Source organism: Python bivittatus, unplaced genomic scaffold, assembly GCF_059951505.1.
Source record: "Python bivittatus isolate LINGU-HERP-01145 unplaced genomic scaffold, Pbiv_v1 ctg000980_np1212, whole genome shotgun sequence".
NCBI classification, from domain to species: Eukaryota; Metazoa; Chordata; class Lepidosauria; order Squamata; family Pythonidae; genus Python; species Python bivittatus.
This window is the reverse complement of record NW_028277125.1, coordinates 66,785,373-66,810,230: the sequence shown is the minus strand read 5'-3', so window position 1 is coordinate 66,810,230 and position 24,858 is coordinate 66,785,373. Positions and strand designations below refer to the sequence as shown.

The 24,858-nt window shown below is 38.0% G+C and overlaps 1 protein-coding gene across 1 annotated transcript in view; it reads left to right on the top strand.

Moving 5' to 3' along the window:
• The window catches only part of CFAP46 (cilia and flagella associated protein 46), a 108,132-nt gene that overhangs the window by 57,376 nt on the left and 25,898 nt on the right, over positions 1-24,858 (top strand). Inside the window, exons 34-43 of the mRNA XM_088132589.1 lie at positions 5,026-5,124; positions 5,635-5,764; positions 6,021-6,167; positions 8,303-8,503; positions 14,106-14,212; positions 15,564-15,746; positions 17,597-17,732; positions 19,703-19,891; positions 21,110-21,298; positions 22,641-22,781. Coding sequence (XP_087988715.1) covers positions 5,026-5,124; positions 5,635-5,764; positions 6,021-6,167; positions 8,303-8,503; positions 14,106-14,212; positions 15,564-15,746; positions 17,597-17,732; positions 19,703-19,891; positions 21,110-21,298; positions 22,641-22,781 — 1,522 coding nt within the window. The remainder of the gene's footprint in view (positions 1-5,025; positions 5,125-5,634; positions 5,765-6,020; positions 6,168-8,302; positions 8,504-14,105; positions 14,213-15,563; positions 15,747-17,596; positions 17,733-19,702; positions 19,892-21,109; positions 21,299-22,640; positions 22,782-24,858) is intronic.

Sequence of the window (24,858 nt, the reverse complement as noted above, 5' to 3'; positions counted from 1 at the left end):
ATTACTCTCAAGTCAGTGTGAAACATTTTAATTTCCTTTCTAGTTGTTGATAAATGTATGTTTGGGGGGTTTTATGGTATAACATCTCAGCCCATGTTACATTTTACATTGTTCCAGAGCCCCTTAGATTATTACTGCATGTCAGTAGAATATTTCTGCAAGTTTTAAGAGGCTGCAATTGGAAAATCTGCCTCCTATCCCTAGAAACATTTGTATAGAAACTTTTATGCTGAATGTATACTTAGCATATAAGCTCATTTTGATTGTTTATAACAGTTGTCCCTTTGTGGGCCCAGAAGCTTTTCAAAATATAGGTTGTCTTTTATGCATCTAAGACAATCCTATAGAATTTCTTGGTTCATGGTGCACCTAGTGGTTTCCAAACTGTGCCTTGCAGTGAACTCACTAACTGTTCCCTTTATTAAGTAGTAAGTTCCCTGCAACTATAGACTATTAACTAAAAGTAAGCCATTTTGAAAATAGTGGGAATAAACATTTATTGTATAGGATTGTTCTGTAAGCCATCTTTATGTGAAACTGAGCAAAAACTAAATTTATGAAATATCTACGCAAAATGAAATAGTTCATTTTTTCTTTTCTTCTTTATATTTTTAATGTGAATTTTTTGAAGAAATTCCAAGTTGCATGAAACATACAATTGAAAAATACAAAAATACAATACAATAGGTAAAACAAGGCTCAAACTAACGTAGTTTATTTTTCCCTATTTCTCTAGAGAATAGAGTTGCCTTAGGACAGAGGTTATGTCTGTACCAATTTACTCCCTGGAAAATTCTTTTTTGGGCAAATTCCAGCTTAAATTTAATGTTGCAGAAGCATCTTGTCTCTCTCTTTCTCCCTCACACCACAGCACACCTTCTTGCTCCTTTTCTCCCAGTGTTCTAATTCAGATTTTCAAAAGGCAAAGGATTTTTAAAAAACAAAAGAGCTTGCCTCATTCTGGAAGGTTGTTGGGAAGTTTGTGTATTCCCTGTCTGGGAAGCAAATGTCAATTCTGTGAATTCAGGGTGGCATCACAACATACCTTGATTAAAAAAAGAAGCTTAAAATACTGCTCTGGATACTGTCAGAGATGAATCTTGTTGCCTTCTCCCAACACAAGAGAACTGAAAAGTAGCCTCAAGATATTTAAAAAATTTAACTTGCTCTAGATATTCATATTTGTTGGCCATTATTTTGGACCTGCATCCAGCTATCATCTTGTTTTTTTTAAATTAGAAGTAATAATCACCAGGCCATAGAAAAGAGTGTTAAACTGTTCTAGAGCTGTCACTAGGAATCAAGTCAAATACTGATTTAAGATCCACAATCAAACACTAAGGTTCCTGGAGGGGTGAGGAAGTACTAGTTTACTTCACTTTAATAGGTTGGTCTAAAACTGATTTATCTGAACCCTACTTCCTCCTCTGGCAGAATATTTTCCTGCATTAATCTATCTAACAGTTTCTAATACAAACAATGTACCGGTAATTTACTGATCATGCTTTGTAAACTGATTGAATGATAATTGATTGGATTAAATCCACCCCTTTTTTTTTTTTTAAGTTAGTTGAAATAATAGATCAGCCCAGTCCTCTGGGGTCTGAAAAAGCAGTCAAGGAAAGTGAATAAGGTCACCAAAGCTGGGGTTTACCAATCAATGTTAATTTTCAATAGTTCACTGGAATCATATATCCCCAGATGGCCTTTCCATTTTTCAATTGCGAGATTAATTTAGAAATGTCAAAGGAGGATATTAGTGGCTGGTCATGAATACATTCTTGACTTAATTCAAAGATCAATATATTAGCTGAGTCATCACCAAAAATAGTTCAATAAATGCTTTCCCAGACAGATAGTGGGAGTGTTCCCTCTGTATTAGGTAGCTTTTAGGGGTTAGCCATAAGGTACTCCTCAGAGGACTCAGCTATAAATTGCCAGAAAGCCACAGAGCTTTGCTTTTTAATGATTTGAATTAATCACTGCCAACTGTGTAATTGTATTTCCTACTTCATTGCGTGTGTGTGTCTGTCTGTCTACCTACCTACCTCAGGCCTTAAATGCTACAATTAGTTTGGCTTTGATCCTGACATAATCAGAATTTGACACAATTAAACCATGAATTAGATTTTATAATAGCCCTACTGTTTTCTCTTTTAAGAATGGAGCACTAGCATATGCTGAATATTAAAAATTGGTTCTTAATATACACATATACCTTCTTGTGACTCTTCTTATCTACAGGTAGTCCTCATTTAATGACCACTCATTCAGAGACATTCAAAGTTACAATGCTGCTGAACAAGTGGTACTTACAGCTGATCCTTGAAGTTCCAGCTATCCCAGCACCCCCGTGGTCACATGATCGTGATCCAGGTGCTTGGCAACCGGCTTGCACTTATAACAGTTGCAGCATCCCACAGTCATATGATCACCATTTGCAACCTTCCCTGCTGGCTTCCCACAAGCAAAGTCAATGGGGAAGCCAGCAGGGAAGATTGCGAGACACTCGTGTAAATCACTCGCACTTGGTCCACATCAACCCCCCCCAATGGCGCTCTGCACACCCCCACCCGGCAGCAGCCACCCCCACCCTGATAAACTCACGTGGCATTGCAGTAGACCCCTGTGCACCCTCCCCCACCTGGCAGCAGCCACCCCTGGCCCAGATGTGCTTGCGCCGCAGCAGCCACTTACCTGCCCACCAGCCTGCTCAGAGCCTCCTGGGACTCATGACATCCTGCCAGCTTCCCCAACAAGGATTGCTGGGATTGCCATCGCTAAGCAATGCGATCATGTGACATCGCACTTTGCAACCACATTGCTTAGCAATGGAAATTCCAGTCCCAATTACCATCATTAAGCAAGAACTACCTGTGGGGAAAGCACAACTAGAATTAGGTATAAAGTTAATTCATAAACTCTGATCATATAGCAAAGAAAACTCTTGCATTGACCTTGCTATGCAGAAAAAAATTATTAGGATACTGTCACTATTCAGTGGTGGATAAACATGCTATCAAAACAATGTGATCACAAGAAAGGTGACCTCACTTACCAGGTTATTTGAGACCACAATATAACCAAAGTATTAATACTCACTCTGGATCCTTAGTCCCCATTCTGATCCCTGTGAACCACTCTATGTAGAATTTGATCAAGCTTATTAGAAATATGAGTTTTACTACCCATGAAAGCTGCTGCCCTTAGACCAACAATGGCGACACATTCTGTATTGAGCAGTTGGCTATTGAAGTGATTAACTGAGGCACCTATTCTAGAGTTGAAATTGCCCACCGGTATAGTTACAGTACTAGGATGTTTTAATCTATGATGCACTATACACTATTCAGGCTTACCCCAGATATAATTTACTTGAAATAGCAACATCTATAGAGGGAGATAAGTATTTGTGGCTAAGTAGCTGCATTCTAATTGCAAAAGTTTTGCCATCTCGAGCAAGTTGTATGAGGTAAACTTACTTAATCCCTGAAGTTTATTTGAGACGAGGGCAGCAATATGATTGCATCTCAAAGAGTGAACTGTATTGCCTCTTAGCTCAAAATTTTCTTGTGCCCGTGTCTTTGGTAAAAGAACAGCATAATATTTAACACTAAATTTTAAAATGAAGGTTTGTCACTTTTAGAAGATTTGGCAGCATTCCAGGATACTGTATCAAGAAAATATTGTTGATCTCCCTGCAATCATTTAGCAGGCTGGGGAAGGAGTTCCCCAACTAGAGCTGTATCCAATTCAGGGTTTCTATCTTCAAGAGGATCTGAGAATAAACATCTCCACTACTGTGGAATGAGCTGCTAGTGCTCTTCCTTTTTAACAGATAGCGACTGGCACACTTGGCAGTAAATTTTGTCTCTAAGTCACTAAGTTGGAAGCCCCACTTAAATACCCATAAGCAACTCACATGGGGAGTAAGCAAAATACCCATAAGCAACTCATATGGGGAAGGGCTCATCTCTTCTTTTGAGGATCTTCTATCTGCCTCTCTAGCAGGGGAATTTCTATTTGCTGGGTTTTATCTTTCCAAAGCACTTATCTGCTCTGCTGTTTCTTATGGGTATGCTCATCCAAATATCTGGAGGACGCTAGATTGGGAAGACATCCCAGAATGTATACATTTAATGGGAGTCATTCATGCAGATAGGATGTAACAATTAATTTAATTTAGACCCTTTAATAATGTTTGAGACTACTTAGTGAGGGTTAGAGTCTCCCAAGTAATGCACGACTTTCACGTATGCCAAACCTACTCCTTTCGGAACTATAGTGTAGCTAACAAGTACTGCCCTTTTTGCTTTGGATGCTGAGCAATGATGAAAGGGCAGTATATGTGTAGTGGTAGAAATGAGCCCTTGGAAGCTACTTCTTCCATTGGTTTTTATGTGACAAAAGCACGTGCAGAAACTCAAGTGTGAATGGGCATGGAGACCAGCAAAGGAAGACGTAGCAGGTGAAAAAAGCATTAAACATCTACTCTTCCAGCCACCATTTTTCTACTCCAATTGTATCCACTGCTATCATTGGCTATTTTCATCTGGGTTTCCCAGGCATGCAGAGATGCAGAGAATTGCTAAGTGTGTGATTCTGGCTCTATGAACTAATCCTGAAGTGTTTGAAAATGTTGTGCTGAACATGTTTCCAATTCATTGAAGGTCAAATTATATTGCTGCCTTTACAGAAGTGGTTGATCAGTGCGACCTATTACATTGCTGCTTTAAAATATGAAGTCTAATTTAAATACAAATGTAAATGGATCTAGGACGAATCCATTTTTCAATTAGGCCTCACTCGCTGTTTCTGCAACTTCTCCTTCTGCTGTTTAAAAGAACTGTCAGTTGAGGACATTTTACCTTGAACTTGTTTTTATTGCAAACATCACTTGCTCTTTCATGTGAGTTTGAACCAGATTTTTCTTTGTCAGTACATGTGTGCATATGTTCACATCTGAGTTTGCATGTGTGTACACGTATGTATTACTGCATGAAGATGTACCATTTGTTTTCACAGGCTTGCCAAAATATGTTTAGATTTAAAAATGTATCAAGCAGCATGTTTCCACGAAAAGGCAGTGGGTGAAGTCTTTATTAATGAAAAGGAACAAGGAAGGTATGTAACAAAGGACATGATTCCGTGACAGGTCTACACACATACCAAATAACTATATGTCCCAGTCTAAAGCAGCCTGTTATGGAGCACTCAGAGTGTTCATAGGGTAGTTTTCCAAAACTTGTTAAAATCCCACCAACTAGCAGTTTTGCAGAAAGAAAAAGCTGAAGGATACAGGTAAATTGAGACTCCTGTTTGCCCTCCTGAGCAGCTGAGTAATAGAATTTAACCTAATTTACAAGGATCATGGATGCACACACTCAAAACAAGTATTAGAAAAGGGAGCTGCAAGTGTAGAACCCAACTGTGCCTTCAGTTCTCTTTCATATGATTCCAAAATTGATTGCAGTGATAAGTTTCATAAATATGTAGGATACTATAACAAAGTTATAACAAAGTTGAAGGGGTATTCCATACTTGTTAATAGATTAATATAAGCTTTTTGTCTATGTTAACCAATTACATTAATATTTTCTAGCAAATAGATTAAGCCCTCTTTCCCTGTTTCAGATTTAGACAAGAGATTGCATTTAAAAATGAGAATGCCATACAGGATAGCCAAATGGAAAATAAAAATTTTGATTGGACAGCACCAGGCAACGTAGATCAAAGTAAGAAGCTGTTTACTGCAAAAGATAAGGTAATCAATACTCATCTTGCATATGTATGAAAGTTGCAAGGCAGTTCAACCCATTTTGCTGCTTGTATAAGTCTTTATTGCTTTCAATAATAAAAAAAGCAAACCATAAAACTAACTATACCTATATCTTGCTATGTACCTTTGAGTTTGTAGCATGGTGTATAGTTTTAACATTATAATTAATGTTAATTTATAACTAATATTTTAAAATGTAGACATTTTAAAAAGAATAATTTCTAGAATAAATTATTTGCAGATCCTGGAACTCAATGCAATTACTGAAAAAGAATTAAATGGGCTTTCTCTCCCCTACTTGTGGATAGACAAAGCTGAAGTCCTAATCCAGCTATGTTTATATCAACCAGCAAGATTACTACTCTCAGAAGCACACCAAGCAACACAGGTAACTTAATAATTTTTTCCTCAAAAGTGCATGTCTCCAATTGTTTCTTTTGATTCACCATTTCCAGAAAATACATTAGATATCCTGTAACTATTCAATAAGAGAAAAAACTGTGGGTAGTTTTGGAATTAGGGGACGCGGTGGCGCAGTGGCTTAATGACGCTGAAAGTTGCCGGCCAGAAATGGTCGACGCTTCAGCGGTTCGAGTCCAGCCTTCGCGTTAAACAGGGTGAGCTCCTGTTTCCTCCCCAGTTCCTGTCAACCCAACAGGTCGAAAACTCACATGAGTAGATAAATGGGTACTCTCACTCCGGTGGGAGGAAAAATGCTGGCGGTGCCTTGCAAAAAGGAGTTGGGAGCAGTTGCCGGTAAGCATGAAAAACCACGCGCGCCCGAAAAGGGCACGAAGCAACGGAAACCCCGCCTCCTGCACTCGCCAGCTGGGCTCTGCTCTAGGAAGGAGGCTCTGGCAAACCACTTCTGAAAAACAATTGCCTTGAAAACTGCAAGGACTCGTCCAAGCAGTCACTGCAGGGTCAGCAATGACTGAGCGCAGACCAAAAAAAAAAAAAAGTTTTGCAATAGTAGGTGCACAACTCTTGATCAGCAATAGCATAATTGTCAGAGACTCCCAGTGGCCTGTTCTTGTTTTCAGTTTTTCAAATTACAGGGTTTTTAAAATTAATTTTTTATAATTTTGATAAGTAAATAATAAAGCTGTATCTACAGAGCATCCATTGCTTTCCAAAACAAGAGCTGAATTAAGACCACCTAAAGTGTGAGGTATATAGAATTTTCAAATTTCATTTTTGAATTTCCAGAAAAACCCTATATGTATCCATTAAAACAGTAGTGCCAACCCTTTGGACCATACCCCCTGAGATTTGACTTGCCCTGACCCTGCCAGCTTTTCAGAAAGCCTTAAAGACTTGGTTGTGTTCCCAGACATGATGTTCGGGAGTTTAGTGTGTTGCTCTGAGATGTTCTGGGTATCGCTGTCAATGACCATTTAGAATCTTTCTTCCTATCCATCTCATTAAACTGAGAAAAGCTTCTTAAATTACATGAGAGAACCTTGTTTGGTTACCCAGCCATGATATTTTGAAAGACACAACGAAGGAATAAAAAGAACTGTCTCAGCAGACTAACAACTTCAAAGTCTTTTGCACCCCTTTTTCTGATACAGGGGTGACTTATACCATTTTTGATCTTTTAAAACTTTTTAGGAACAGATTACATAATGTAATCCTCTTACAGCTACAGGAGAGGACATCCAATGTTTTCTCTCCGATAAGGGCAACAGGGAGAACAAGAGGGAGTTGTGTTCCTAGCACAGCAGCACTATGAAGGGAATTTAGCCCAGTCATCTAGCAACAGTGAGCAAGGAGTAGCAGTGGCATTTTGCCAGATCAATGAGACCAAAAGGTTTCAGAAATGAGCTTTATGAAAGACACATGCCTGTTCAACTGAACAAAACTAGACAAGAAAGTGAGCTTTTTCATTGACTATACCACCAGCAAAATATATGTTATGAATCTGGGATTGCACATCTTTTAGCCTGTGGCTTTGTGTTTTTTTTTTAAATGTTTTTATATGCTGTTAACTACTCAGAGTTACTGTTGCAAGTTTGGCAGCCATACAAATCAACTAAATATGAATAAATAAATACTAATTTGAAACATTCAGATCTTTAAGATCTTTCAATAAACATTAAAAATTAAGAACTTTGTTTGAATTAAAGAATTACTTAAAGCTGCAGCAACTGAACTTGCCATCTTCTTTCATAAAGAAAGGTAAAGACTCCCTTGAGTCAAGACTGACTCTTAGCAACTATTATTACTATTATTAGGTTAAGAAACAACAAATTCCATGATGATGAAGTTGAATTGTCTTAGCTTAAGCAAGCATTCTTATTCTCTATTTCCTGATAATTAAATTAATTGAAATTATTCTGAAAAGGTTTTCCCATGTCATATATAATAGAAACTTGGAGGATATGTTCTGAAATCTGTTTTTTGCAGTATATAAGGAGCCTGAATAATTATACTGGAATGGAATGGAATGTTCTGGCGTATTACTGATCACGATGTTCCAACTTATGTTAAGAAAACATATTTGAAATCTCTTCTTTTTAGGAAATGAATGATCCATGTGCTGTATCACGATGCCTTTATCTTCTAGCTGTACTAGCTAATTTAGAAAAAAACCACGGGCAAGCTAAGGTACTGCTTGAAAAGGCCCGCTTGATAGGTGGAAATGAACAGTTTTGGCACAATAGCACTTTTTCTCTCACAGATGCAATTTTAGGAGATGACCAGGAAGTAAATGACAAAATGGTAAGTATAAACAGTCTATTCATTTATCTAACTGAAATATCTAGTAGTACATTAAATATGGATGTTACAGTTAAATAGGTCACCCTTTAAATCCTAGCTATCAATATAGGTAGTCCTCTTTTAGCGACCACAATTGGTTCCAGCAAAGTGGTCATTAAGTGAAAATCATGTGACCGCAACTGTGCTTATGGTTTTACTTCAGCATTCCTTTACGTTACAGTGTCAGAGGGATACAACCCCAAACAGCTGGGTGACCCCAAATGGCAGGGAAGGTTTCTGGAACTCAACTCACAAGGAAGCTGGGTAAAAAGACAAATCTTATAGCCCTTTTTCCCCACTCCCTTGCCCTTTGGAATGTTCATCCTAGCACTGGGATAATTAACAAGAAGGAAATTAATGTTTGTATTTACATTCATTGGAGAGGAAGGGATTACAAGAGAGTAAGCAGGCACCCAGTGCGTAATACGCATGGAAAGGAATGCACTAGTGCTGGCTGTTTACTTAGCACACTTCAGCCTGGAGCCGCTTAGGAGGCAAACAAAAGCTTTTAGTGTGAAACTGATTAGGATCTTGTCAGTTACAAGCAACAGCTGCTAGCCAGGTTCTAATCAACTAATTAAGGTCACACTGGAAAGCTTGTTAATTTGTGATTAGCACTTTTTGGAGAAGCTCTGTGCTGTGGAGAAAAGCAGCTCGGGAAGAGATAGCTTGTTTAAGCATTCTCTCTGCTCTAAGAGGGGGAAAAAAAAGAGGGGAAAAAAAGGTCAGGCAGGGGACAACATAATACTGTGCTTACTGACTGTAATCCCCTTCATGGATCACTGCCTTGTCGTGGCGAAGGGGCTTGCGTAACTCAGTGAAGCCATGAGCTATACCGTGCAGGGCCACCCAAGACGGACAGGTCATGACAGAGAGTTCTGACAAAATGTGGTCCACTGGAGAAGGAAATGGCAACCCACTCCAGTATCCTTGCCAAGAAAACCCCATGGACAATGTTAAAAGGCTAAAAGATATGACGCCGGAAGATGAGCCCCTCAGGTCGGAAGGTGTCCAATATGCTACTGGGGAAGAGCGGAGGGCAATTCCAAGTAGCTCCAGAAAGAGTGAAGCGGCTGGGCCAAAGCCGAAAGGACGTTCAGCTGTGGATGTATCTGGAAGCGAAAAGAAGGTCCGATGCTGTAAAGAACAATATTGTATAGGTACCTGGAATGTAAGATCTATGAACCAAGGCAAGCTGGATGTGGTCAAACATGAGATGACAAGATTGAACATCGGCATCTTGGGAATCAGCGAACTGAAATGGACGGGAATGGGTGAATTTAATTCGGGTGACCATTATATCTACTACTGTGGGCAAGAAACCCTTAGAAGAAATGGAGTTGCACTCATAGTCAATAAGAGAGTGGGAAAGGCAGTAATGGGGTACAACCTCAAAAACGACAGAATGATCTCAGTGCGTATCCAAGGCAAACCATTCAATATCACAGTCATCCAAGTCTATGCCCCAACCACTGATGCTGAAGAAGCTGAAGTTGACCGCTTCTATGAAGACCTACAACACCTTCTAGAACTAGCACCAAAAAAAGATGTCCTTTTCATCATAGGGGATTGGAATGCTAAAGTAGGAAGTCAAGGAGTAATCGGAATAACAGGCAAGTTTGGCCTTGGAGTACAAAACGAAGCAGGGCAAAGGCTAATAGAGTTCTGTCAAGAGAACAAGCTAGTCATAGCAAACACTCTTTTCCAACAACACAAGAGACGACTCTACACATGGACATCACCAGATGGTCAATACCGAAACCAGATTGATTATATACTTTGCAGCCAAAGATGGAGAAGCTCTATACAGACAGCAAAAACAAGACCAGGAGCTGACTGTGGCTCAGATCATGAGCTTCTTACTGCAAAATTTAGGCTTAAATTGAAGAATGTAGGGAAAACCACTAGACCACTCAGGTATGACTTAGATCATATTCCTTGTGAGTACACAGTGAAGGTGATGAATAGATTTAGAGGATTAGATTTGGTAGACAGAGTACCTGAAGAACTATGGACGGAGGTCCATAACATTGTACAGGAGGCAGCAACTAAAACCATCCCAAAGAAAAAGAAATGCAAGAAAGCAAAATGGCTGTCTGATGTGGCTTTACAAATAGCTGTGGAAAGAAGGAATGCAAAAAGCAAGGGTGAAAGGGAAAGATATAAGCAACTGAATGCAGATTTCCAGAGAATAGCAAGGAGAGATAAGAAGGCCTTCTTAAATGAACAATGCAAAGAAATTGAGGAAAACAATAGAATGGGGAAGACTAGAGATCTCTACAAGAAAATTGGAGATATGAAAGGATCGTTTAGTGCAAAGATGGGCATGATAAAGGACAAAAAAGGCAGGGACCTAACAGAAGCAGAAGAGATTAAGAAGAGGTGGCAAGAATACACAGAAGAACTATACAAGAAAGATCTTAATGTCCCTGATGTCCACGCTGGTGTGATCACTGACCTTGAGCCAGACATCCTAGAGAGTGAAGTCAAGTGGGCCTTAGGAAGCATTGCTAACAACAAAGCTAGTGGAGATGACAGTATTCCAGCTGAGTTATTTAAAATACTAAAAGATGATGGTGTTAAAGTGCTGCACTCAATATGCCAGCAAGTTTGGAAAACGCAACAGTGGCCACGGGATTGCAAAAGGTCAGTTTATGTTCCAATTCCAAAGAAGGGCAACGCCAAAGAATGCTCAAACTATCGCACAATTGCACTCATTTCACATGCTAGCAAGGTTATGCTGAAAATCCTACAAGCTAGGCTTCAGCAATACATGAACCGAGAACTACCGGATGTACAAGCTGGGTTTCGAAGAGGCAGAGGAACTAGAGATCAAATTGCCAACATTCGCTGGATCATGGAGAAAGCACGAGAGTTCCAGAAAAGTATCTACTTCTGCTTCATTGACTATGCAAAAGCCTTTGATTGTGTGGATCACAACAAACTGTGGCAAATTCTTAAAGAGATGGGAGTACCAGATCACCTTACCTGTCTCCTGAGAAATCTGTATGCGGGCCAAGAAGCAACAGTTAGAACCGGTCATGGAACAACCGATTGGTTCAAAATAGGGAAAGGTGTACGACAAGGCTGTATACTGTCACCCTGCTTATTTAACCTATATGCAGAGTACATCATGAGAAATGCCAGGCTGGAAGAATCACAAGCCGGAATTAAGGTTGCAGGGAGAATCATCAACAACCTCAGATATGCGGACGATACCACCCTAATGGCAGAAAGTGAAGAAGAACTAAAGAGCCTCTTGATGAGGGTGAAAGAGGAGAGTGCAAAAGCTGGCTTGAAACTCAACATTAAAAAAACTAAGATCATGGCATCTGGACCCATCAATTCCTGGCAAATAGAAGGGGTAGAAATGGAAGCAGTAACAGACTTCATTTATTTGGGCTCCAAGATCACCGCAGACGGAATCTGCAGCCATGAAATTAAAAGACGCTTGCTCCTTGGGAGGAAAGCTATGGCAAGCCTAGATAGCATATTAAAAAGCAGAGACGTCACCTTGCCGACAAAGATCCGCATAGTCAAAGCTATGTTTTTTCCAGTAGTAATGTATGGCTGTGAGAGCTGGACCATAAAAAAGGCCGAGCGCCGAAGAATTTATGCCTTTGAACTGTGGTGCTGGAGAAGACTCTTGAGAGTCCCCTGGACTGCTAGGAGGTCAAACCAGTCAATCTTAAAGGAAATCAACCCTGATTGCTCATTGGAAGGATCGATAATGAAGCTCAAGCTCAGATATTTTGGTCACCTAGTGCGAAGAGAGATCTCTTTGGAGAAGACCCTGATGCTGGGAAAGATTGAAGGCAAAAGGAGAAGAGGACGGCAGAGGATGAGATGGTTAGATAGCATCACTGAAGCAATGAGCATGAAACTGAGCAAACTCAGGGAGGCAGTGAAGGACAGGAAGGCCTGGCACAATATGGTTCATGGGGTCACGAAGACTCGGACATGACTTAACGACTAAACAACAACTGACTGTAATGGCAAACATGTGACTGTGAAGGTCATAAATGCAGGTGTTGGTTGCAAAGTTACTTTTTCATCACTGTTGTAATTATGAACAGTCGCTGTCCGAGACAGTCACTAAATGAGGACTACCTGCATATATTTTTCCCACCATCTTTTCTATTTCTAGCAAGCAATATTGTATATGTGAATATTTTTAGAACAGTATAAACTGCAGTGAAACTCAGGATTTATTCCACCAGCAGCAAGAAATATTCTGTACCATAATGCAGAATATCTCTAATATTAAAAAAAAAAGAGGAATTAATATAACTTGCATGATTTTATTTGTTAATTTATTAGATTTTTAAAACTCTGCAATTTTGTGACTCAATGTAATTTCTGTGTAATGATTAAAATTTTGCATATAATTTTATTTCCTGTATTTACCCAAAATGAAGATTATCTTAAAGACAATTGTCCCAAAAGAAAGAATAAATGGGGGCGGGGGGGAAGAGTACAAAGAAAAACCTGTCCAATGCCCGTCTTCCCCACTTTATAAATCTAAATCCTTGTTGCCCTTTGTAGTCCTAATTAGTCCTTTGCCCAATAAATATACACACGTGCATTTGAAGCCATACTTCCCCCTGAAAAAGAAGGCAATGCCAAAAACAGTAAAAATAGTTTTGTTTTTACTAATCAAAATTAGTTCCCTGTAGTATTAGGTGTTGATTAACAAAATTAACTGATCTGTATCTGTACATGCCAACTATTCGCTCTCATTCCCTTTGGTGAGGGGACCTGGAGAAGGGACTTATTACAGGTAATCCTTGACTTATGTCCATTTGTTCAGCAACCATTCAAAGTTATGGGGATGCTGAAGAAAATGGACGTATGACCAGTCCTCAAAGTTCCAGCCATCACAGCACCCAAGCAGACGCATGATCGTGATCCGGATACTCGGGTGCCCGGCTCACAATTACAACGTAGCAGGGAACCATGGTCACATGATCATCATTTACTACCTTCCCTGCTGGCTTCCCACAAGCAAAGTCAATGGGGAAGCTGGTGGGGAAGGTCGCAAGTTGTTCTGATAAGTCACTCCCGCTTTTTCTCCCACCCACAGCAACCCCCCACCTGCATGCAGCCTATGGCAACTCTCCCAGGCCCTTTCCTGACATCCTGAAACTCGTGCAGCCTGCACCAGCCCTCCTAGGCCCTCCCCCAGCCTCTCCCCCCTGCACACTCGATACATGTGGTAGAAGGTGCTGGTCCTAAGCCATTTAAAGCTTTAAAGGTCAAAAACAGCACTTTGAACTGGACTCAGAAGTTGCATAACCTTCACTCATTCTTTTCAGCAGTAACGTCTGCAGCAGTTTGCACCTCATACTAATTCCTTTGTTTCTTCTATTCTTGTTTACGATTAAGAGGATTCATGCCACCACCCACTTTCCTATTGGGTAAATACAGTAGTTAATAAGCTTAATTAAGGCTAATCCATTTATACCATATGTCTTCATGTAGTCTTCGTAGAATATAGCTTTTATGCAGTTTATCCTGAAATACGTTTTTAGTATTTTTGACAGTCTGTTTTCTCTAGACACAGGCTTGCCATTTTCTGCAAAAAAACATAAATCTCTTGAGGCCATTATTGATGGAAAGACCCAACAGAGAATCTGAACTGGGTTTTATAATTGCATGCTTTGAAGCCAGGTAATTATCACAAGTTAACATAGTATTGTAGCTTAGGTTTACTTTTATAATCAAGTAAAATGATGCTTTGAAAATGATCCAGAAGTTTTTTAGATCTTGTGTGAACAGAGCAGGTCTCTGCTGTTCATTAAAGCAATCCAATTTTTTTCAAAATTTTATGCAGGCCTAGAAAAAAGATTCCACTGCTTTAAGGAGACAATGCCATACAACTCTTAAAGCAGTAGCATCTGGGCTGAATAATTTTTTGTTAGACCCCTCCTAAATTATAATAAGGAAGGATGCTTGCTTCCAATGCAGTAACCAGCATCTGGGGGGGGGGCTTTAAAAAGATAAAATGGCAGTTGCAGCAATGCAAGTGAAGGCATGCCCCTTTTGTACATTGCACTTTTTTTGTGTCTTTGAGTCCATTTTTTTGTTTTACTCCTGGCACATCCCTGGACTAGTCCCTGCAGTTTTCTTGGCAAGGTCTTTTGGAAGTGGTTTGCCATTGCCTGCTTCCTAGGGCTGAGAGAGAGTGATGGCCCAAGGTCATCCAGCTGGCTTCATGCCTAACGTAGGACTAGAACTCATGGTCTCCCAGTTTGTAGCCTGGGGCCTTAACCACTACACCAAACTGGCTCTCTACATTGTACATACAGTGTGTATAAAGGGGAAGAACTTTGACTGCACTGCTGTGACCACTACCTTACCTCTTTTGAGCCCCCGAGAGATGCTGTTGACTGCAGTGACAATTTCTTCCGCTACACAGGCCATGCCATAGAAAAAGCAGAATTAATTGTTAATGGAATGAGGTTTCCACTGAGATCTAGATGGCCCTATCCTGATGGTATTTCAGAAGGCCTTTGTAGAGGGTGGTTGAAGCTCCATTCTGGGTAGATAGGTTTGCTTTTGGTTGTTGCCTGTTTTTCACCATCTTTTGTTCCTTGTTTTTATTATTGTATTGTTTCATTGTTCTCTATGTTTTTATTTGTGAACCACCCAGAGTTACTGGGAGTCGGGCAGTGTAAATGTTTAAAAAATAAATATCAAAGAAATCTATGGCAGGGCCCTCACAAATGACCAAAGGGTAGGAAGTTGGCAGTCCTTTTATACAGATAGATTGATATAGATATAGATATTCATACATATATACCATATAAGCATCATCTTTTACAAGCAAGCTGAAATGTATCCTTTACCAGTGAATGTAAAATTAGATTTTTCTGTTTTACTAATTTGTTGTCTTAATTAATTAATTATTAAATGTTAGTCGAGGAGCTATGTTTATACCAATAAGAATAGTTGCTTAAATATATATGCTACTTTGGAGGAAATCTCTGACCATATGTTGTTCATATATTCTTCTGTGCAGGAAAGCGTATATTCAAATAGATTTGGTTATATATCTCATTAATACTAGCCTTTTTTCTGCTGAGTTGGCAAATACGTTGCTGGAATCCTATGATAAATTAATTCACATAGAGAAGGTCTTCCTTTCTTATGGATATAAAGATCGCAGTGCTGAAGCATTGATGGCATGTGCAAATATTCACAGGTCAGTTCTCAAATTTTTCATAAATACCTACATACATGGATATCATCCCATTATTTCTTTTTTGAGATAAGCAACATTGCGCAGAATGAAAAAAAAGTGAGAAAGAGTCAAAGAAATTAAAGGCATGAGTTAAGAAAAAGAAAGGGAAACACTGCAAGCACCATTCACTTTACTTCTTCAAGTCTTTCTATCCTTGCAAACCATCTTTGCCTCTGTTTATATACTTCATACATTGCCTTTTGTTCTTTAAAATTATCCTCTTTTTGAGGATCTTATGAATTCTATCCAATTGTGGTCTTCCCTTTCCTTTTGACCCATTCACTCTTCCTTCATGTACTTGTTTTGTAATTCAGTCCTCATTCATTCTCTCTCTGTGCCTCAGTGTACTTCTTTCAAACTGGTCATCTACTTTTATATTTAGTGCACATTCATTCAGCACCTATTCATTGTTGACGCTATCTCTTCTTGTGTTAACACACATATTTCTTAAGTATCCCATTCCCACTGCGTTCCTTTCAAGTTTCCCCTGAATACTTAAGTCTCACTTCCACACAACAGTGGGCAAAAATATATTCTTATATACAGCCATTTTCACTTATTCTGAGAAACATTCCTTGCAAAAGATCATAAACTGGTGACTAACTTTCTAGCAGTATTTGTGGTGCTAGTAATTTCTTTGTCCATTTTTACATCTTTAGTAAATGTTCTACCAAGATACAAAAGTTAATTTACTTTATCTAGTGGTAGGTGGGTATTGATTAGTCAATTGAACATATCAAAGCATGGGCATTAGCCACAATAAGATACAATAAAATGAAATAAATACAATAAAATGAGATAAAATAGACTACAGTGAAATAAAATAGATAAAATATAGTTAGGTAAGATAAAGTAAGGATAAAAAAGGATATTTTGTCTAATTTTTCACAATTTACATACAGTATGACATTAAGTTATTCATTCCATTTCTCCTGTCAAATACAACTGCATTGGTTTTTGATAATTTCATTTTATTAAGAATGGTTCCCATACATACAATATAATGCAGCATGGCAAATACAAATACTTACAGTCTAGCTTCTAAGGGGGCTTAAATGGGTACAACATTGTAAATCAGCAGATGTACAAAAAGGAGGAAGTTAGAAATCCAATAGTTTTTCCTTTGTCCTTTTTCCTCTCTTTTTTCCCCTTTTTAAACTTTTTTTTTTGTAATTTTTGTTAAATTTGTATTGCTTATCTATTTTTCCTTTTATTAATATTTGAATACACATACAGACATATAAGCACACACACTAAGTAACTACACAATGGAGGCTTTGACAGTAAGTGATCAGCTCAAATCTAGAAACTTTACAATATCGTATAACAAATACTTTGATACAATCTGTAGTAGTCTTTTTTTCTTAATGTTATATTTAATTTTGAATGAAAAAGTCAAATAATTTTATGCTTGTGACATCCTAAACTGTAACTAATATTGAGAAAATATTTCTTTCTCTTCTTCTTACCCTAAGTTATCCAAACAATAGCATGTCAGTAATTTTAATGAATATTGTATAAATATAATTGTATCAAAACAATATAATGTATTAAAACTCACAACAATATAATAAAAAGGAAAGAAAAAAAGTAAAAGTAGTTTCAATAATGGTATGTAAATTTATTCCTCATTTATAAAAACAACTTTTTTCATGAAACACAAAAATATGAATATGTCCAGTTTTCCTTTTCTAGGAAATCTGGAAGTGATTTCTTCCAGATACATTTTTTTTCCTAAACCTTTTAATGCTATACCATTGCCAGGTGCAAAATATCCTTTCTGTTTAAAATATGTATTACTTTTCTAACAGGATACTTGGTAAACATACAGAACATGCTGCAGACAAGCAAAGACATTACTTAGATGCATATAGATTAGCACAAAATGCAGTATCAGAAATGGAACAGCTTTTTCAACATATTAATAATATACTTCCAGTTATTGAGGTGAGTATTATGTTTTTATATGTTACAGTCAGTATACACAACCTGGAGACTATTGTCAGTTAGATGGAATTATTAAACAATATCAGAAATATAGGACTGTGCAGATATAAACATGCATGATGAAAATTCCTTAATCTCACAACACATGGACAGACTCGACCATAGTTTTAACTGGGAAACTGTCAGTATTTTAGACCAAGCTAAATCCAAATATGCAAGAGAATTCTTGGAAGCCTGGTATTTAGACAAGGCAGCAATTAACAGACACACAGAGATAAACAGCATCTACATTCTATTAAAAAGAGTGACAGGTCTCCAATCCCAAATCCATGAAACAGTCCCCAATTTAGTTTCAGGCTCAAATGTTAATTTTGATTGTAAATATGACTTTTCCTTTGATAAGAACTGGAAATCAACAAATAGAACTTCTTTTTTTTCTGCTCAACATAATTGGATGAAGTTTATCAAAATAGAATCATCTTGCTTGGAGATTAATATGAAATTTCAGACAAAATTACCACATTGTGATTTTGGGAGGTGGGCTATTAGCAACTTGCCTTATCTGGAAAGATCAGTAGTTTTCCAATTAATTCATCAGGGTTTCTGCTTCTCTGCTTATATAAACCTGTTATGAAATGACATAGCATAGAAGTAACTGGATCTATGAAAATTGCAGACTTTCCAAAGAATACCAGCACTGATTCTTGCAGAAATAAGTCTTCTGCTTAACCTTCTCCACCCCCACCCCAGTATATTTTGGTGTGAGATAGATAGATATTTCATATATGTATATATGTATGGCAAGACATTAAGAAGAAAGGACATAGGCCTAGAAAGTTATAGTGAGTCAAAAAAGATAAAGCCTCTTTTAGATTTTCTTCTGAGTTGTCACCAGAATCATGGATGATGAAGAAGTACAGAGGGGTAGAAGCAGGAATACTTAATCATCCCCATTTTTCCAAGCAAGCACCTAATTCTACATCTGTTCAAGTCCCACAGCTCCCTCAAACCTCTTTTATTAGTTCTGCTTCTGGGACCAAAATCAAGCTAAAACAAACTCTAAAAGTCCAGCAATTTATGAAATCCTGCCCTGTGGTTGGAGAGCCCTTGATGAAAAAAATTATATTACAGGGTGTCCCAAAGGTTTTAGTGCAAATATAGGCTATCACTCTGCCTCTTCTCCTCCTCCTCCCTGGAGTTTCTTTCTCTGGAAGAGTCCAAAGAAAAATGTATCAGTTTTTACAGACTACTTCACAGGTTCACACAACGTATAAAGCCAAAATATGGTTTCTGTTGGTTTGAGTTAGCATGTAGTGTGAACCTAGAAGCTGTGGTTTTCAAACCATGGTTTGGCTTAGCACCATATTTAAGCCAGTTGTGCCTTAAAGAAGCCATAGTTAAACAGAGCATGTTGTGATGTGATTTGTGAGCCCAGCCTCTTTTTCTATGCATTACCGTATCTCAGGTTCATTAACAGAAATTGTGTGTCAGCTCATATTTGATTTAGTCTACTTCAGTTTATATGTCTCCTGAATCTATCCAAATGTGTCTAATTCAGTTTAGGATTCAGCTAAATCTGAAGTACATCCAGTCTATAAACAGCGAATATATACAACCATTAGTGATCTTTATCACCATTCAGTACATGAGCCCTTTAACTTTGGAATTTGCATGCCAATCTTCTTGTGAAACTCTAAGCAATTTTTAACATGTTATATGTATATATTATATATGTTAATAAATATCTATCTAAAAGCATGCTCACTCTGTGCTTCTCACTGTATGAGGGTAGCCAACTTGTCAAAAACCAGAGTAGGAAGTCAGTAGCTGAAAGGTGGTCATGGTTTTCTTTCTCCCATACTTCTCTCCTATGTTTACCTGGACATTTTCTGCAATTATGAAAACTGAAACCCAGATTGTTTTTTTAATGTTTCTTTTCCATTTTCAATATAATTATTTTTTTATTTCAGACTAGAAATATAAATACACCTTTAATGAGAAGACTTGCAAACATGAAGGTGAACTTCGTAGATATCATTTTGGATATTTCTGTTCTTATCAATATTGAAAAAAAGAAAAAAGAAGCTAGAGCAGACCACATCGAGCAAATTATTGAGGATTTTGTAAGGTTTACGCCTGATCCTTCTTCAGTTGAACAGGTGTGCAATACAATCATAATTAATCTCTTCTGCATACAATCTACTGTATATAGAAATCATTGTTGTCATGGAAGTCTCATTGAAAATATCAGCAAGGCACTTTTAAGTAATTTTTTATGGAAAACCTAACAGGCTGGATCCAGATATAGGTAAGTTCAGCAAAGCTGATAGAAATAGATTTTCCCATTCTTCCTCACCACAGTAGTCCCTCAACCCTTGAAAAATAGTACATCAGGGAATTCTGATGACTAAGGTAGATTGAGTGAGAAAAAATAAAAATGTAGACAAAATTGCCATTCAGCCTGCAATATTATCCCAGTCTATGTAACTATTTCAGAATTGGTTGCAAATAGGTAATAGATGGGTTACAAATAGTCCATGTTACTAATTTAATGTACATACATGCATACAATTTATTACATATGATTTATTGCAGTAAATGAAATATTACCAGTTTCAAAAATTGTGGCCAGGTTATCTCTGTTTTGGAAAGAGCTCTTAATAAATTCAATTTATTTGGAGAAAAAACCATCTGTGCCACAGGAATCTCTTCAACGTTTAAAGACCAGGCAAGAAACAAAACCACCCATAGAGTACAAACCTGGTACTGGAGACTTCTGAATGACCTCACTCAGTGATTTTAGGCTGATATTATGAAAATAGTACCATATGTAAAACTCAATATAATTGCTCATAGAGTATGGCCGCGATCTCTCGTCACCTCCGCAGTAAATAGCTATGTGGGTAGGAAACTCCCAGTTCCCATCCTGGATGGCTGGTCTAGAAACATACCTGAGTTGATGGTATCAAACTCTGCTGGGTGCACAAGAGAACTTCTCTGTTCCTTTTCCCAGCATTGGTTACCCTCAAAATGACTAAAGCAGTTTATAAAACCAGGGCTGAAATTATACTGAAGTTCACAAGTATTTGATATAATCTAGCCACAATACAATATCCTAGTTCAAACTCTTTGCTAAAAACAAGTATATGGCAAGTTGACGTAATAGGACCCAGTAGGTTTTCAGGAATGACTCTCTTGCATAATTTTTATAGCGATACTTCAGTACTCAGTTCCTAAAGCACTGATTTATTTCTATTTCTGGTAATATTGTTGAATGCAAACACATTTTAAGCACTTTTTAAACACTCAGACTTTAATTTTTTTGACATTTTTAACAATTCATTGATTTTATTCTGTATTTTCTGGATTCTTAACAGGCCTGGATAATCCTTGGGCAAACAATTGGCCATAATGCCCAAGCTCAACTTACAAGCCTACAGAGTCTTTATGGTGGTTGTCCTGACATCAGAGCCAAGTACCTCTATCTCACTGGGAGGAGTCTACATTTCCTAGCTAATCATATAGACCCTTTTAGTTTGGATATTCACTGGTGTGAAAATGCAGTCGTAAGGCATAGTTTACTCAGTTAAAGTTCTTTAAATCTTTTTTGTTGGATTATGTGGTTGCACTGTTTCCAAATAGAATTCATTAGCCATTTTTGGTGCATGCTAATGATGATACAATATGAGATATAGAGGTTTAAAATGAGACCCTCGAGAAAATGTTGTCATATGCAGTGATGTTCAGGATTCTAGCAATCCTATCCAATCTTCTCAGTTTTCCGTTCTCTTCAGTGACCAGGATCCTCTGACTTCTAAGCAGAGGGGCAAGGGTTTGATCACATGATCACAGTCACTGTCTTGAGTTTTTGACCCTGCCTGCCCCACAGATGAGCATACTCAATCCATACTAGGCAGTTTTTTAGGGATTGATTTTTCTTCTATTTTTTTCCCTTAAATAATTTTTGTTCTTCAGCAAGTCTCAAAGTTCTTTTGAATCCACTGATACTGCTGCCTTCTCTGGGCAACGAGCAACAAAACTTCACTCCTGAATATTATTCTTGTTGATTATGTGTATATTTTGAGAGAATACAATGAGAAACACTAGTAAGCCGGACAAATAAAAAAGTAATACAAAGGCATTCCAGGGTCAGAATTTTCAGTGATTAGTGTCTTCAATTATTCCTCTTGCATCTGCTTAGCTTTGTGGCTGGTGAAGGGAAAAAATGGCTTTTACTTCATTGTTGACTTTTACGCTTGTGAATCTTACTTGCCAAGAGTTACTGAACAATTTGCACTGTTCAGAGAATTATTTGGAGTATTAGGATGAAACAAATCCTTTCTTTTAACAGTATTTTGATATCTTGTGCTGAAAGATAAGGAAATTTTTTAAATGCTCTTTTAAGTATATTGTTTCTAAAAGATGAGCAAGAAGAAAAAGCTAGAAAATAATGTCATTGGCCACCTAGGTCAACATAACATACAGACCATTCATTTATTATTTTTGAGTTCATTCATTTATCAAAAGTACTGTGTATTTGGATTATGCTTAAACAATTCTATTGTTGGACTTATTCAGAATATAATATGAGCTAAAGCAAATGTAATAGTACTGTACCATTATAGAAATCTTTGCTATTGATAAAAGCAATCCCAAGTTTGTATCAGCTGTCCCTCCTCTTCTAAAGCAAATGATCTGTGGGTATATTTCTGAGAATATTTGGTGTGGACTGAAGGCAGCTATTAATATTCATTTAAATGCTCATGAAAGACTCTGTGTTTGTAGCACTCTGCTACAAACTCATGGGAGGCATCTCATGTGTTTTCAACCTTGCATTGGGCTGTGTGGTTTTCTAAAGCAAATACATTTCCATTTGATTGTGATTCTTTATATAATTGTGATGTACAGGAGGTGGCTAAAGTTAATTCTGAGAAATCTCCAACACCAGAAGCAGAAACAACAGATGAACATAATGAAGCACCAAATCCTCAGTTGCAACTTACTAAAAAACAACTTGATGACTACAGGAAAAAAGCCAGTGAATTAAGGGTAAGTTTATGTACAGTCATGTGAAAGTACACCCTCTTTGAGTTCTATGGTTTTACATATCAGGACATAATAAAAATCATCTGGTCCATAGCAGTTCTCAAAAGTAGATAAATACAACCTCAGATGAACAACAACACATGACATATTACACCATGTCATCATTTATTTTACAAAAAGAAAGCGAAAATGGAGAAGCCATGTGTGAAAAACTAAGTACACCTTATGATTCAATAGTTTGTAGAACCAGCTTTAGCAGCAATAACTTGAAGAAATCGTTTTCTGTATGACTTTATTAGTCTCTCACATTGTTGTGGAGGAATTTTGGGCCATTCTTCTTTACAACATTGCTTCAGTTCATTGAGGTTTGCAGGCATTTGTTTATGCACAGCACTCTTAAGGTCCCGCCACAGCATTTCAATCAGGTTGAGGTCTGGACTTTGACTGGGCCATTGCAACAGCTTGATTCTTTTCTTTTTCGGCCATTCTGTTGTAGTTTTACTGGTGTGCTTGGGATCATTGTCCTGTTGCATGACCCAGTGTCGGCCAAGCTTTAGCTGTCGGACAGATGGCCTCAGATTTGACTCTAGAATACTTTGGTATATAGAGGCGTTCATGGTCGACTCAATGACTGCAAGGTGCCCAGGTCCTGTGGCTTCAAAACAAGTACAAATCATCACCCCTCCACCACCGTGCTTGACGGTTGGTATGAGATGTTTGTGCTGATATGCTGTGTTTGGTTTTCGCCAAACGTGGTGCTGTGCATTATGGCCAAATATCTCCACTATGGTCTTGTCTGTCCAAAGGACAGTGTTCCAGAAGTCTTGTGATTTGTTCAGATGCAACTTTGCAAACCTAGCCGTGCTGCCATGTTCTTTTTAGAGAGAAGAGGCTTTCTCCTGGCAACCCTTCCAAACCGTACTTGTTCAGTCTTTTTCTAATTGTACTGTCATGAACTTTAACATTTCACATGCTAACTGAGGCCTGCAGAGTTTGAGATGTAACTCTTGGATTTTTTGCAATTTCTCTGAGCATTGCATGGTCTGACCTTGGGGTGAATTTGCTGGGACGTCCATTCCTGGGAAGATTAGCAACTGTCTTGAATGTTTTCCACTTGTGAATAATCTTCCTCACTGTAGAATGATGGAATTTAAATTGTTTGGAAATGGCCTTATAACCCTTCTCAGATTGATGGGCAGCAACAATTGCTTCTCTAAGATCATTGCTGATGTCTTTACTCTTTGGCATTGTGTTAACACACACCTCAATGCTCAAGACCAGCAAACTTTGGCTTTTATAGAGGTAGTCACAGTTGCTAATGATCAATTGATCAAGGGCATTTGATTAGCAGCACCTGGCTGCTACTTGGCCTCTTTAAACTGTCAGGGAAAAAACCACGTTAAACACGGAAGGCAGACACACCATAAAACAAGTCACTTCAAAGTTCTAAGTTCTACTAAAACTTTATTGAAAATAAAATGCAGCATGAAAATAAATGCAATCACAACATACAAGGTACTTACACATTGCAATGCCGACCTGCTTGCCCGAGCCGTCAAACTGACAGCTCGTTCAAGAGGTGCCATTTACCTGGTTGCTATCCTTTTTATTCCGTTAAACCACAAACCACATTATGACGATCAAATCATTCCCAGAACAGATGTCGACACGTGTCATGTCGGTGCCCTTTTAGCCCTTCTGTTCCTGTCAACAAATTTGTAATTTCCTTCACTTTGTAAGTTCCTCTTATTTCCCGTAAATGCCCCCACAGGTCATACATCAGTTATCTAGGCCTTATTAAATGCACTCTAACTTACATTAAAACATTATAAAAACTACCAATAATTTTCCCCTCACAATACCTATGGGAGCAGTAAGGTGTACTTACTTTTTCACACATGGCTTCTCCATTTTGGCTTTCTTTTTGTAAAATAATGATGACATGGTATAATATGTCATGTGTTGTTGTTCATCTGAGGTTGTATTTATCTACTTTTGAGAACTGCTAAGGACCAGATGATTTTTATGTAAAACCATAGAGCTCAGAGGGTGTACTTTCTTTTTCACACGACTGTATAAC